Below are 11,817 nucleotides of genomic sequence, written 5' to 3'. Positions count from 1 at the left end.
AACAGAACATGTCTTGAATCGTTATTAAATCCACGAGCGAAGATAACATAAGAAAGTACATCATCACATAATAATCAGCAGTCATTAGTACACGTAGCAGTTAAATTTATCCTACCCAGCAAGCATTCAAAAAATATACTCCAGCAAAAATGGCCAAGTGACATCCTCCAACACGGAGTACGAACATCAACAATCGAATCGAAAGCAAGCTTATAGCGTCTTTCTGGCTCATCCTACCATGTCTGGCCTGATCTAGCAGTTAGCATGTGACACCCTCCAACTCTCATGACATATGAGTACATGGCGCATCCAATCATCATAAAAGATCATGACACGTTACTTTCAGCATATGTACATGCTCACGCATACAAGGTCCACAAAGGTCAGCCTCAGTTTTATGTTTTGGTTCATACAAAAACACCACGCATACCGGCAGCTAAACTACACCAGACAGTTCATGGTTTTGGCTGCTAACAAAAGAAGTATTGCCATATGTCAATCATAGTATAGTTGATACTAAGCTGAAAGGTGGTTCTTGATATACCTAGTAACCCAAATCATTTTGTTAGACATGCTAAGCTTGTTGAATGCTCTAGCAACAGACACATTCTCACATAAATAAGCATAGTAGTGGGCAAGATGTGCCTCTTCGAATCCAGGTAGATCTATCATGTTATCCCAAAGGTCTTCAGGGATATCGATATGTGTCGCACTAGACTTCTCAATTGCTTTAGCAAGGTTATCAAGCATACGGGTCATCGTGCATAGCATGCCTTCATCATTGTTTACCTTGGCTTTCTTTGGTGGTGGTAAACTGCCAGAGGAACCACCAATGTTCCCTCCATTTGTGTTAGTGAAAGACATTGTGGCCTCTTCAACACCATTATTAGCAATAGCGTCATTCCCTCCATTACTTTCATGTTCAACTCCATTCTCAATCACGTCTCTAGCAAGAGGCTCGCTGTTACCCTTAGCATGTATGGCTGAAGTCTTGCCTTTGACAAAGATTGTGGCCATCTCACGATAGTGCTTAATTGGAGTGTTCAAGAAGTCAGCGTCATTATGGTGGTCCTGCCACAATAACACACAAGATATTAGACAAAGTATGTGCAATAATGTCACCACAACATGAAAACAACATAAGGTACACCTTACCTTAACGTGATCCGTGTAATGCTCATGATCAAGCACAATGGTGCAAGTATTCTCATCCCAAAGAGCACCACTTAAACTCTTGAGCATGTTAACCTTTGCCCAAATTTTCTTCCATTTTCTAAGGTGGTTAGAAATCTGTGCGGCAGTCAGTTGAACCCTGAAATGCTCATTCAAAGCCTGACCACAACTTGTAAGATGAACTTGCTTGAAAACATGAGACGGTCTAGTTCCACCTGCCACTAGGTTAGCTAAGAATTGAAGCACAAAGGATGACATGGCATTTGTCCAAACAACTAGCTCACCACCACCGTTTTTACCACCAATGTTATCTGCATGTTGTTCCAAGCCCACTCCCTACCATAATAAAAACATAATATGATTAAAAGAATAAAAATTGGGTAAGAAACAATAAGTTGCCAACCATGTCATGTGAAAAAACAGCAACAGAAAATTAAGATAATAAAAACTGACAAAATAAAAATATTTTCTTGCCAAGAGAAAAATAGCATGAGAACATTAGTAGCATAACATCATTTATAGGCATTACAAATCAATGGCCATGGTGGTTTTGACAGTTCCAAGATTCTCTTGGCAAGAGCTTGTCCAAATTTGAGCATGTGTCTATGATCATGTCCCTGCTCCCTTTGCAGTCTACAACGGTGGTTCCTTTGTCAAAGGACCTAAATGTGATGCAGCAAGATATGACAATATCCACTTGAGTGGTGAAAGGGAAGAACGGGGTGGCATCATCAAGAATTTTGAATTGACATTCTAATATTTGCCATCACCAGCTATAGGAGGTTAATATCCTTCTCACTGAAGCTACCCTTGACTGCCAATGACTAGGACATTTAAGTACGTAAGTAGTGTGCCCTAAAAGAGCTCTAACAAATATAAAATGAAATAACGACTGAAGCTGTGACGTGTGGTATAATGTATCAGAAGCAATCGCTGGCATGCATTTTATTTGTTTTGTTGTGGTAGTAGGCTGCTGCTTCTGTTGTTAATGGATTTTCTTTTTTTTTTAAGGAGACTTTCGTGTGATCTAGCCATGTCTGGCTGCATAGCTGGAGCAGCATATTGTTGAGATAAATTCAAATGCAACATCTGAGATAAATAAACTGTTATTATTTTGTTCATAAATAAACAGTTGCTATTTTGTTGAGAAAGTAGAAGTATGATAGGAGTAATAATAGTAGCAAAGTGAAGCATTCAAATTCATAGAAATTTGTTCTCCTGAAACAATTTATTGATCTAAACACTCCATCAAGGAATCAAAGAAAACACTGTATTGATGAAGCATGACAAATACTAATTTCGCTGTCCAACAAGTGATCAAGTCAAATATTTGCAAGTAAGTCCATCATCACAAGTTCTTGGTATCATCTGTTTTCAAGTTTATCCAAATGAGTGCCTTCTAAACATAATTTGGAGATAACTCTGTGATCAGCCTCAGGCCACAAGTTGGTCTCCACACGCTAACCGTGAGACCACAAGTATCAAACAGTAACAAGTGGTAGTAAATGCGAAGGTTCGTTACCTACCACATCTATAATCTCTATAAAGTTGATCCCCACTAAGAGTCATTAATGTTTGCAAGCTCAACATGCAAGGTGTCCACATCATCAAGTTGATCTCCACTAAGCACACATGCAAAATGTCCGCATCATCAAGTTGGTTCCCACTAATCCAAATCATGTGCATGCAAAGTGTCTATATCACCATACATATCATATGCTGCAGTCCCACTAGCAATTCATTTTGATGGCCCATTCGACAATTCAACATTTTAGCTCTTTAAACTTTTCACCTTCAGATTGTATATAAATAATTCATCAAGTACCCATATTTTCATGATATGCATGTCGATCTTTTTAAGAACTTCGAATATTTAGGTTCCTGAATCTCTTTTTGGTTTCCCCAAAGTTTTTATGTACATCAAAATTACTCCTACATTTTGTTGCATATATGCTATGGATGATAAAGCCGTTTGGCATGTGGTATTCATATTTCGTTTGCATCTGATCATATCATTATCATTTCTTCCTAACATCATGTCCAGATGTGCAAATAGAATTGTCCGCTGCAACGCACGGGGAATCACCTAGTTTCAATTAGAAATTACTCCATTTGTTCAATGAATTTTACAAAATTAACCAGCTATAGCTGAAAAATATGCAGGTACAATTGACTAGTATTTGGATAAATCATTATCATTGTTTACCTTGGGCTTCTTTGGGGGTACTAAATTGCCAGAGCGGTCACCCCCTCCATTAGTGTTCGTAAAAGATATTGTAGTCTCTTCAACACCTGTAGCAAGAGGGCCACTCGCTCCACTGGTTTCTTCGTTTTCAATTTCATTCTCAGTAACATCCATAGCAAGAGGTTCATTGGTACTCCTAGCATATACACCTGAAGCCATGCCACAGATTGTGGCCAATTCATGATAGTGCTCAATTGGAGTGTTCAAGAAGTCAGCATCACTAAGGTGGTTCTGCCAGGTAATACACAAGATATTAGAGAAAATAGATACAACCATGTCACTGGCATGAAAATAACAAATTTTACAACCTTACCTTAATGTGACCCGTGTAGTGCTCTCGATCAAGCACAATGGTGCAAGTATGCTCATCCCAAATAGCCCCATGTAAGCTCTTCAGGCTGTCAACCCTTGCCCATATTTTTTTCCACTTCCTAAGGTGGTTAGAAATCTGAGTGGCAGTTACTTGAAGCCAGAAACGCTCATTCAAAGCCTTGGCACAACTATTAAGATGAACTTGCTTGAAACCACTAGAGGTTCTGGTTCCACTAGCCACTAAGTTAGCCATGAACTTGAGTACAAAGGACGACATGGCAGTTGTCCAAACTGCTTGCTTCCCACTACTATTGTTACCCAATAGGTTATCCGCATGTTGTTCTGAGTCCATTCCCTACAATAATAACAACAGATTGATTAACGAAGCAAGAATCTGGTAGTAAAAAATCAATTACATCATGGCACGTCATGTCTAGGACAATACCATGACACCATTCATGGGTGCTCTTACAGTGGCTTTGTATGTGCCATCAAGACTATGGGTTCTATCATGATAGCTCCGTATGCACAGTCTAGACTATTGGAGCTCTTCGGTGTGGTTGTGCGCTTTGAGTCATAAGTTTTTTTGGCTGTTTTTGGTTTCAGTCGCTGTGACTATTGGTGGAGTTGTAATTGCGGCGCCATATTGGCTTCTACTCCTAATAAAAGAGAACATGCTGATACCACGGTGGTAAGACCCCCTTGTGTTGGGGCTGCCAACCAGGGCTCGAACCCTGGTTTGTTCACCATGCGTGTCAGGCCGCTAATTGCGCCACCGCAGTGGGTGGAGCCGGTGTTGCGGGCCTTTCCTCAACCTAAGAAAAATGCCTTCTGGGTTTCTTCCCCTAAGGTCGAGTTTTTTCTGCTTCTAATAAAAAGACCTCACTTAGTTGTGTGTTTGGGGAAAAAAATGCTAGGATTGTCCTAACAAAAATCTTTGAGTGGCAGTTTCTAAAACTATGAAGAAAAAAATACTACTCTGACTTCGATTTTTCAAGCATCAGGAGATTTATAGAAAAATGAACTAAACTTCTTGCAGCATAATGTCTAAACTTCCGAGCATCCAAGTTTACCAGCATAAAGCAATAAAAAAAAATTTGGGGTGGGGGGGTGGGGGGGGGGGTTTCCCTATTTTGGAGTTAAAGAAAAGGCATTGATGTGAAACCCACATGCTACAGTCAGAACAAAAAATTTGGATTGAATACGGATTTCCTCTGAAATATGCACTGAAACGTACATATCTCCTACAAGTCCGACGTCAAAACCAATCAATTGACATAAAATCGCGTGATTTGGTGTCCCGTACCTTCGCTGGAGGCTGGAGCAAATACCCTATTACCCACAGCCAAGGTGAGGAATAGGATGAAGACAACAAGTCCGGTGAGGGAAATGTCTTGTGGCCACCAGCCCACGAGTCGCCGCCTGGGGCCGACTCGGACTCCGGCCGCTGTAGGGCTCCTCGTGTCCCAGAGATAAGGGGAGATGAGCCTGGGTGGTGAGAGGGGTGAGAAGTCGCCTACCGGCGGCCGCGGCCGCCTCCGGGGAGGGGGTTGGAGCTCGCTAGGCTAGGGCTCCTCCGGTCGCACGGGAGGAACCTGGACGGGATGGGTCACGCTCGATCCAATCCCGGATCGTCTGATCCCGATTTTTCCCGTATCGGTTGGTCCAGCACTCCAGCATCAGAGGAAACAGAATGCCCACGGGCTTTTCTGGACAAAGAAAAAGAAGCCCACTGGCATTTCTTTGATATTTACTCCGATGAAAAATAAGGCCCACGGGCTTCTCTGGACCAGCTGAAGTGGATGAACCCCCTTGGCCCGACTTTCGGCCGCTGCGCCGAGTGCCCGAGTCGCCGACCCATGGCCTCCGTCTCCATTCCAACCCCTACCTCCAGGCTCCAGCACTAGGCAGTAAACACTCCCACAGGGCCAACCCGGGCCTTCGCCTAGCAACCCCCTCCATGCGACGACGGCAATGGCGCCCGCCTCCGTCGCCATCTCCCTCTCCTTCCGCTTAATCCCGCCCCGACCCTGCTGCGGTAGGCCGAGTTGGTCCAGGCCAGTTAGGGCTTCGAGCGACACGAGTGGCGCTCCAAATAGAAATCAGAGGGTCGGGATTCCGGAGAGAAGTGTGGAAGAATTGAGGGCACTTGTGGGTTCAGTGCCCCCCGCTGTTTCTTCGGTAACGGCCCTCCTCTCTTTTGCTTGATATTTCTGCACATTTTAGACAGTGGGCTTGGCTAATGTCAGGCGTGACGTGTGAGTATTTTACTGTTAGGTTTAGCGCTTGTTGGGTTATTGTGCAGGCAATATCCAGAAGGGGAACAACCCGGCGAGTGCGCAATTATGAACTTGTTAGGGCTTTCGATTAGGAAATTATGTTAGCCTAGTTCAGAAAATGTTTAAAATGTAATTAGCTTGAACTGACGACCTATTGAAATTGATCTAATTAGTTGTTTTCTGCAGCACTAAGAATTTACAGGGAAATATGGCATGCTACATACATTTCATGTAATGTTTAATGATAGCATGCCATGGATCTGTGATACTCTTTTTTCGTCCATGATACTCTTTCAGTGATATTTAGTTCATTGCTCATGGGCAATCTGCAATGCATCAGGGAGCTAGTTAAACTTTGTGTGCCTTCCTGTTTTACCCACAACCATCACAAGACTTTTCGAAATTTTAGGCATTGTAGGCAGCTTGAGCTATTGTTCAAGGGCTTTATTTATTTACATCGTAAGACCTAAAATGCCGCTTTGTTAGTACCCAATACTTTACCATCTCATAGTCAAGTCATTTTTGCATAATAATTAACTCCTTATTTAATCCTTCATGCAGATCAGGAAAAACATTGGACTAAGTTCCGTTGCTGGTTTCTGTTTCGGCATTGCATTTTTGGCTGCTGTTGCAAGACAAATCATCAGAAGAACTCAAGAGAAGGATAACAGTGGTTCTGTTGCTGATCTAGTAAGGCGTGGCCAACTAAAATCAGGGCAACGAGGGATGTATGTTGCTATCTTATCAAACTTCAATTTTGGATTCTCTTCTACAATATCCACTATAGCTGTCTGCTGGTTTGGGCATGCTTCCGAATTGTTTGTTTTTCTTAGAAACAACAGGTTATGTTTTGAATCATGTTTGCATTCAGAACTGATATATTGTTCATTTGACTCACCACAATAAGACCATTATGCCATGATATAACTGTATACTGATTTGGTTTCCCTTCAAACGGTCTTACTATAGGGGTGACATCTTCTGTGAGGAAGTGCTATCACTATGAACTGTCATATCTTTTTGTGTGTCTAGTTATTTGCTTTATGCCATTGTAAAGCCACATCGCACCACTGTTGACTGTTATGACAATTGGAATATTACTTTAAGCAACTAATGATAGGTTCAAGTTTAGTACAATCTTAATGATAGACAAAAACATTATGCTGATTTTGAAGCTTACTTTTGACACTGCTGTTGCATTGGTCTAAGATTCTCTTCAAATCTTGCAATGATTTGACCAAGGTAACTCATGCAGTGCAAAACCACGAGTGTACAATGATCCTTTCAATAATCCACTAGTCAAGATTGACGAAGGTACTTCTACTGCTCAAATGTTTGGCAAGGAGTACCGGCTGGATCCTGTTAGGCTTACAAATGAGCAACAGGCAATGCATCAGAAAAGGAGATCACATGCATATCAGTGGAAAAGGCCCACTGTGTTTCTTAAAGAAGGCGACCCCTTACCACCAGATGTCGATCCAGATACAGTTAGATGGATTCCAGTAAACCACCCATTTGCTGCTGCTTCAGCTGAAGTAGATGAGGAGACTGCCAAAAAGAATGTTTATCAAAAGGATGGTGTCCCATCCCGTGTTAAAGCCGAACATGAAGCTTTGCGGACAAGGCTGGAGGCTTCAAACAATGTGAGTGTTTACCAACGAATAAACATGATATTCTTTACCTGACCACTAATGCCACAATCCAGAAGGAAATATACTACTCAGTCATGTATATGCTCCTCAGTCAGGATAAATGGCTTGTTCTTAAAAGTCTGTGGCTCGATCTGATATTTGAATTAACATCAGTCTAGTTTCGTTCCACCACCAGCCATCCAGAATAACCCTCCATGATCTCTACCATGTTTTGCAGGTTACAAAATTCTCTTCAGGTCCAAGGGGTATGCAGGATAGTGAGAGATCACTGCGGGTATCAGACGAGCCATCTGTGAATCTGGAGCAGTTTGAATCTGACATGGTGAATAACCAAAATGGCCAACCAATCTTGTCTGAGAAGCATAGCTCTGACAACAGTTCACAGTCAAAAAGCTTGGAAGGACAATAAACTTGTGAATTGTATAAACCCATTGGCATTTCTAGCTGTAGATAGGGGAATTTTGGAACAATAGCTTACATAATGAGCAGCCAATATTAAGCATAGCTGTGATGTGCAATGTATTCAGTTGTTGTAAATCGATATTTTCATTGTCAGAAGATTTCTAGACACACCATGCCATCGTCAGTCAGCAGCTCAAAAACATACGAGTACATGATATTTGCATATTACATACACATGTTTTTAGCTAGTTGATTCAAGAGAATCAAGTTCACAATAATACATCATAAATCCTATAACAGTACAAACGGTAAATAAGTACATACCAAAGAACTAAGAGGTACAAAATTTCTTTGGGGGTAAATGACATCAAGATTATAAAAAGATGTGCTAGGAGGAATGATGATGAGCTTGCCCGTCAGCTGCAATCCTGTGTGAAGATAAGCAAAATGTAGAACTCCGTGACTGGTTTATATAGCCTGAAAACCCTCGTCATCACTGTCGCCAAACATGGTTGCCATTTTCATGGCTATCTTAGCAGCCATCTCCCTTCTTTGGAAGTCAGGAACGAGCCTTAGATTGGACCGCATGTTGCCGATCTCTGACATTAACCTCTCCAGATCATCTAGGCCATAATGCTCATCGTCAAACAGCTTGTTAACCTCTTGGGCGTCAGTTCGCTGGTCCTCATCTGCTTCAGTGTTATCCACATGGCCACTGTCCTCAATTTTGTGGTTCTGAGTTACTCGTTTTTCTTCAGCAGATTCTGTAGAGCTGTCATTTGAAAGAGGGTTGGACACCAAAGAATCAACCTTGGCATTCACAACTTCTTGATGTGTGTTATCCTGCATAGCTTTAGCTTCATTTAGTCCTTCCAGACTTCTTGATGTACTCGACTCACCGATGAATTCCCATTGCTCATCAGATTCATGTGATAGGACCTCGTACTCAAACTCATAATTTGATTCATCATCTGTAGATTCTGTGCGAAGAAAACTGAAAATTAAGGCCAAACACAGGGTTCTGAATTCAACAACGCAAAGTAGCATATTCTGTGTTGCTTGCATAATACACATTCTGTAAGAGGGAAAGGTTATTCTAATTACTGAAATTACAATTGTTCATTAGAGCAAGCATGGTTCATCAACTCATCACAATAAACGATGCACTGATTTAATAATTTATAGTAAAAAGTAAAAATGTAAGCAGATGGTTTTCCTGATTAAACTCACCTTTTTCAGCCAAGGATGGAGCAGTTATTTTGTTTCCAGATTTCAGAATCATTCCAGGCCACATGTGTGCAGAAAGGGCTCCTAAGAGTCGCTCTACTCCTTGGCTATCACCATCAACTGATAGGCCTATCGGCAATTAATAACAACACATGTCAGTTAAAAACAACTATGGATGTCACAACAGGTCAGCCATCAAACTTTTTAGCCTTTTCGTATAAGCATTTAACACTGAACAGTATAAAACAGTATAGAATAGAATTGCCTTTTCAAATTTGCAGGTTCACACAGAGTGGCGTTTAGTTGTATACGAATAACCAATATATAATTTTTATATTCAATTAATTGGCTGGTACTGATCTCCAAGATACTGGTTACTTAAGTATGATATGGTCTTAAAGTGTTGAATTACAAATGCAAATGTACAGAAGCCTTTTCAGGCATGAGCTTAAGCTTAAAGATGTCAAAAGGTTTAAATCTTCCCAAAATTAGTTCAGCATAAAGCACTTTCCGAAGTTCAGGCTCCTGTGAGGCTACGACCACTTGTACCAAGAAGTTCACTGTATCACTAAGAAGCCAGCTTATGATATCATTAACAAAAGTTAGCCCCTCCAAGAAGGGTCGAAATCACCAGAAAAAATGGTCAAAATAAGCAGAGTGCTAAGTGAATCTGTCGTGAGCCAGAATCACACATGGAGATGATAAATGTACTATGATGAAAAGCAGGTGGGTAACATCCTAAAATGCGATCCAAAATAGTACTCCCTCCGACCCATATTACTTGTCCCAGATTTAGTACAAAGTTGTACTAAATCAGTGACAAGTAATTCCGGCCGGAGGGAGTATGGAAAATTATGTTAAGTATTAGAAAAATAAAATTAGTCATTGATGAGCATTATCGTCTACTAAATGTGCAACTGATTAACTGATGCTCAATCGAACATTTTATGGTAGTAATACTGATAAGTCAAAGATAACTGGAAAACATAAGGAATGAGATGATGGCACAAATGATGTAAATGAGATTATGGTAAAACTAATGTGGTTAGATTCGACAATTGCAGCCTACTGGACAATTTACGAACTTACATTTGTCAAAGTCAGCATTGGAAGCACAAGCTTCAATATACTCAATATTCTGCTCAATGCACCACTGCAAAGTGGAGTCTCTGATCTCTATGCGTGGTGCATCCTCTGATAATAACAAGCCACAACCTTCACTTTCATTTATCCCAAAATCTAAATATTCAGGATGTGGATCAGTACTTGACTCGCCAATCCTTTGCATACGCCTCCTATATTCTACATGCGCACCATGGCCAGGTACAAGATCTGCTTTATTCCCTATGCACAGCAGAACTTCAAACCTCTGAATATCAATACTGTCAACCCAGTTTTGGAGAGTTAGTAAGGAAGATTCCTGCATAATTGCTAAGACGATTAGCCTACCGCAGAATTGAGTATCCGATAATTAAACATCAGAAATTATAAGGTTTAAAAGAGTTAACACATTGTAGATTTAAATTGGAACTACAGATAACAGTAAGAATCAAATTATGTGTCACTGTTCTCACATCATTCATATCGAAGACCATAACAAGAGCAGCCAACTGGTCCAGATGAGGGAGCGAGCCAAGAGAGAACCCTTCTTCTAGATGCGCTGTCCAAATGGAGAGATCAGCAGAGTAATACTTCGTGTCAATTTTCCACCTGGATGCCAATCAACAGCAAGATACACACTTTCAGATATTTGCTTAACTGAAAACTAGACCCACTAGTGTACTCCACGTCACTCGGACACCACAAGATAACTCTCATGGAGGCATTCAATCACAACATCACATACCCCTGACACAGCACACCTGACGACAAGTCGTAAGTGTCCGGTACTTCAGCCGCAACCAACCCTGCGTTTCATAATAAATGATGAGAAAATAGGGGGTGCCCAGTAGATCATCACAGAATAATAAAATACACCATATGAAGCAATAAATAATAAACCTAAATATCCACAGCACAAGAATTTGTGAAGACATTCATGAAGTGATCTTTCTAAAAAGCTGTAAATGATACTAATTTATCAGATACAACATTTGATTCTGCCCTTACCAACAGATCACCAAATCTTCTCCTCAACAGCATGATAAATTTCGGAAGCGGCTAATTCGAACCCTAAACACTTCTGCTATTCTATGAGGTCGATATTTCACATCCAAATCATTACATGTAAGGATGTAAAGAGGAGGACAGCGAGAGGGAGCGAGATCTCACGGGAGAGGATGGTTCGCTTGCCCACGCCGGGGGCGCCAACGAGGAGGACACCGGGCCGCTCCTCCAGGGATCCGGCTCTGCTCTCCTCCATAGCCTCGGATCAAACCCTGTACCCTAACTCCTCTTCCTCCTCGCTGGGTGTCGTCAGAGTTGGGACGCGACTCGTGAGCAAGGAAAGAGAGGAGGAAGAAGACGGAGTGGAACTGTGGAAGGCGGTAAGCAGCCAACTAGCCAAGGCAATGAACACTTTACGCTT

At 41.4% G+C, this 11,817-nt stretch overlaps 3 protein-coding genes across 3 annotated transcripts; 1 reads left to right on the top strand and 2 right to left on the bottom strand.

Annotated features, from left to right (window-relative positions):
- Positions 1 to 312: 312 nt before the first annotated feature.
- On the bottom strand, positions 313 to 5,390 carry LOC100845356. The gene is made up of 5 exons (XM_003580353.4): positions 5,037 to 5,390; positions 3,732 to 4,085; positions 3,380 to 3,649; positions 1,156 to 1,509; positions 313 to 1,071 (listed from the first exon to the last, which is right to left on the bottom strand). The coding sequence occupies exons 2-5, from the start codon at positions 4,080 to 4,082 to the stop codon at positions 517 to 519; spliced, it is 1,530 nt and encodes a 509-aa protein (XP_003580401.1). The 5' UTR covers positions 4,083 to 4,085; positions 5,037 to 5,390; the 3' UTR covers positions 313 to 516.
- Positions 5,391 to 5,587: 197 nt separating this feature from the next.
- Positions 5,588 to 8,273, top strand: LOC100845048 (protein MULTIPLE CHLOROPLAST DIVISION SITE 1). The gene is made up of 4 exons (XM_003580352.4): positions 5,588 to 5,911; positions 6,571 to 6,737; positions 7,265 to 7,652; positions 7,879 to 8,273. The coding sequence occupies exons 1-4, from the start codon at positions 5,705 to 5,707 to the stop codon at positions 8,068 to 8,070; spliced, it is 954 nt and encodes a 317-aa protein (XP_003580400.1). The 5' UTR covers positions 5,588 to 5,704; the 3' UTR covers positions 8,071 to 8,273.
- LOC100844433 lies at positions 8,249 to 11,793 on the bottom strand. The gene is made up of 6 exons (XM_003580350.4): positions 11,562 to 11,793; positions 11,137 to 11,197; positions 10,865 to 11,000; positions 10,380 to 10,710; positions 9,294 to 9,419; positions 8,249 to 9,043 (listed from the first exon to the last, which is right to left on the bottom strand). Exons 1-6 carry the CDS (start codon positions 11,650 to 11,652, stop codon positions 8,532 to 8,534), a joined length of 1,257 nt encoding a protein of 418 aa, XP_003580398.1. The 5' UTR covers positions 11,653 to 11,793; the 3' UTR covers positions 8,249 to 8,531.
- Positions 11,794 to 11,817: the final 24 nt, after the last annotated feature.

The sequence above is a fragment of the Brachypodium distachyon genome, chromosome 5 (assembly GCF_000005505.3).
Source record: "Brachypodium distachyon strain Bd21 chromosome 5, Brachypodium_distachyon_v3.0, whole genome shotgun sequence".
Taxonomy (NCBI): Eukaryota; Viridiplantae; Streptophyta; class Magnoliopsida; order Poales; family Poaceae; genus Brachypodium; species Brachypodium distachyon.
Note: the sequence above shows the minus strand (reverse complement) of the source record. Positions and strands in the feature narration are given on the sequence as shown.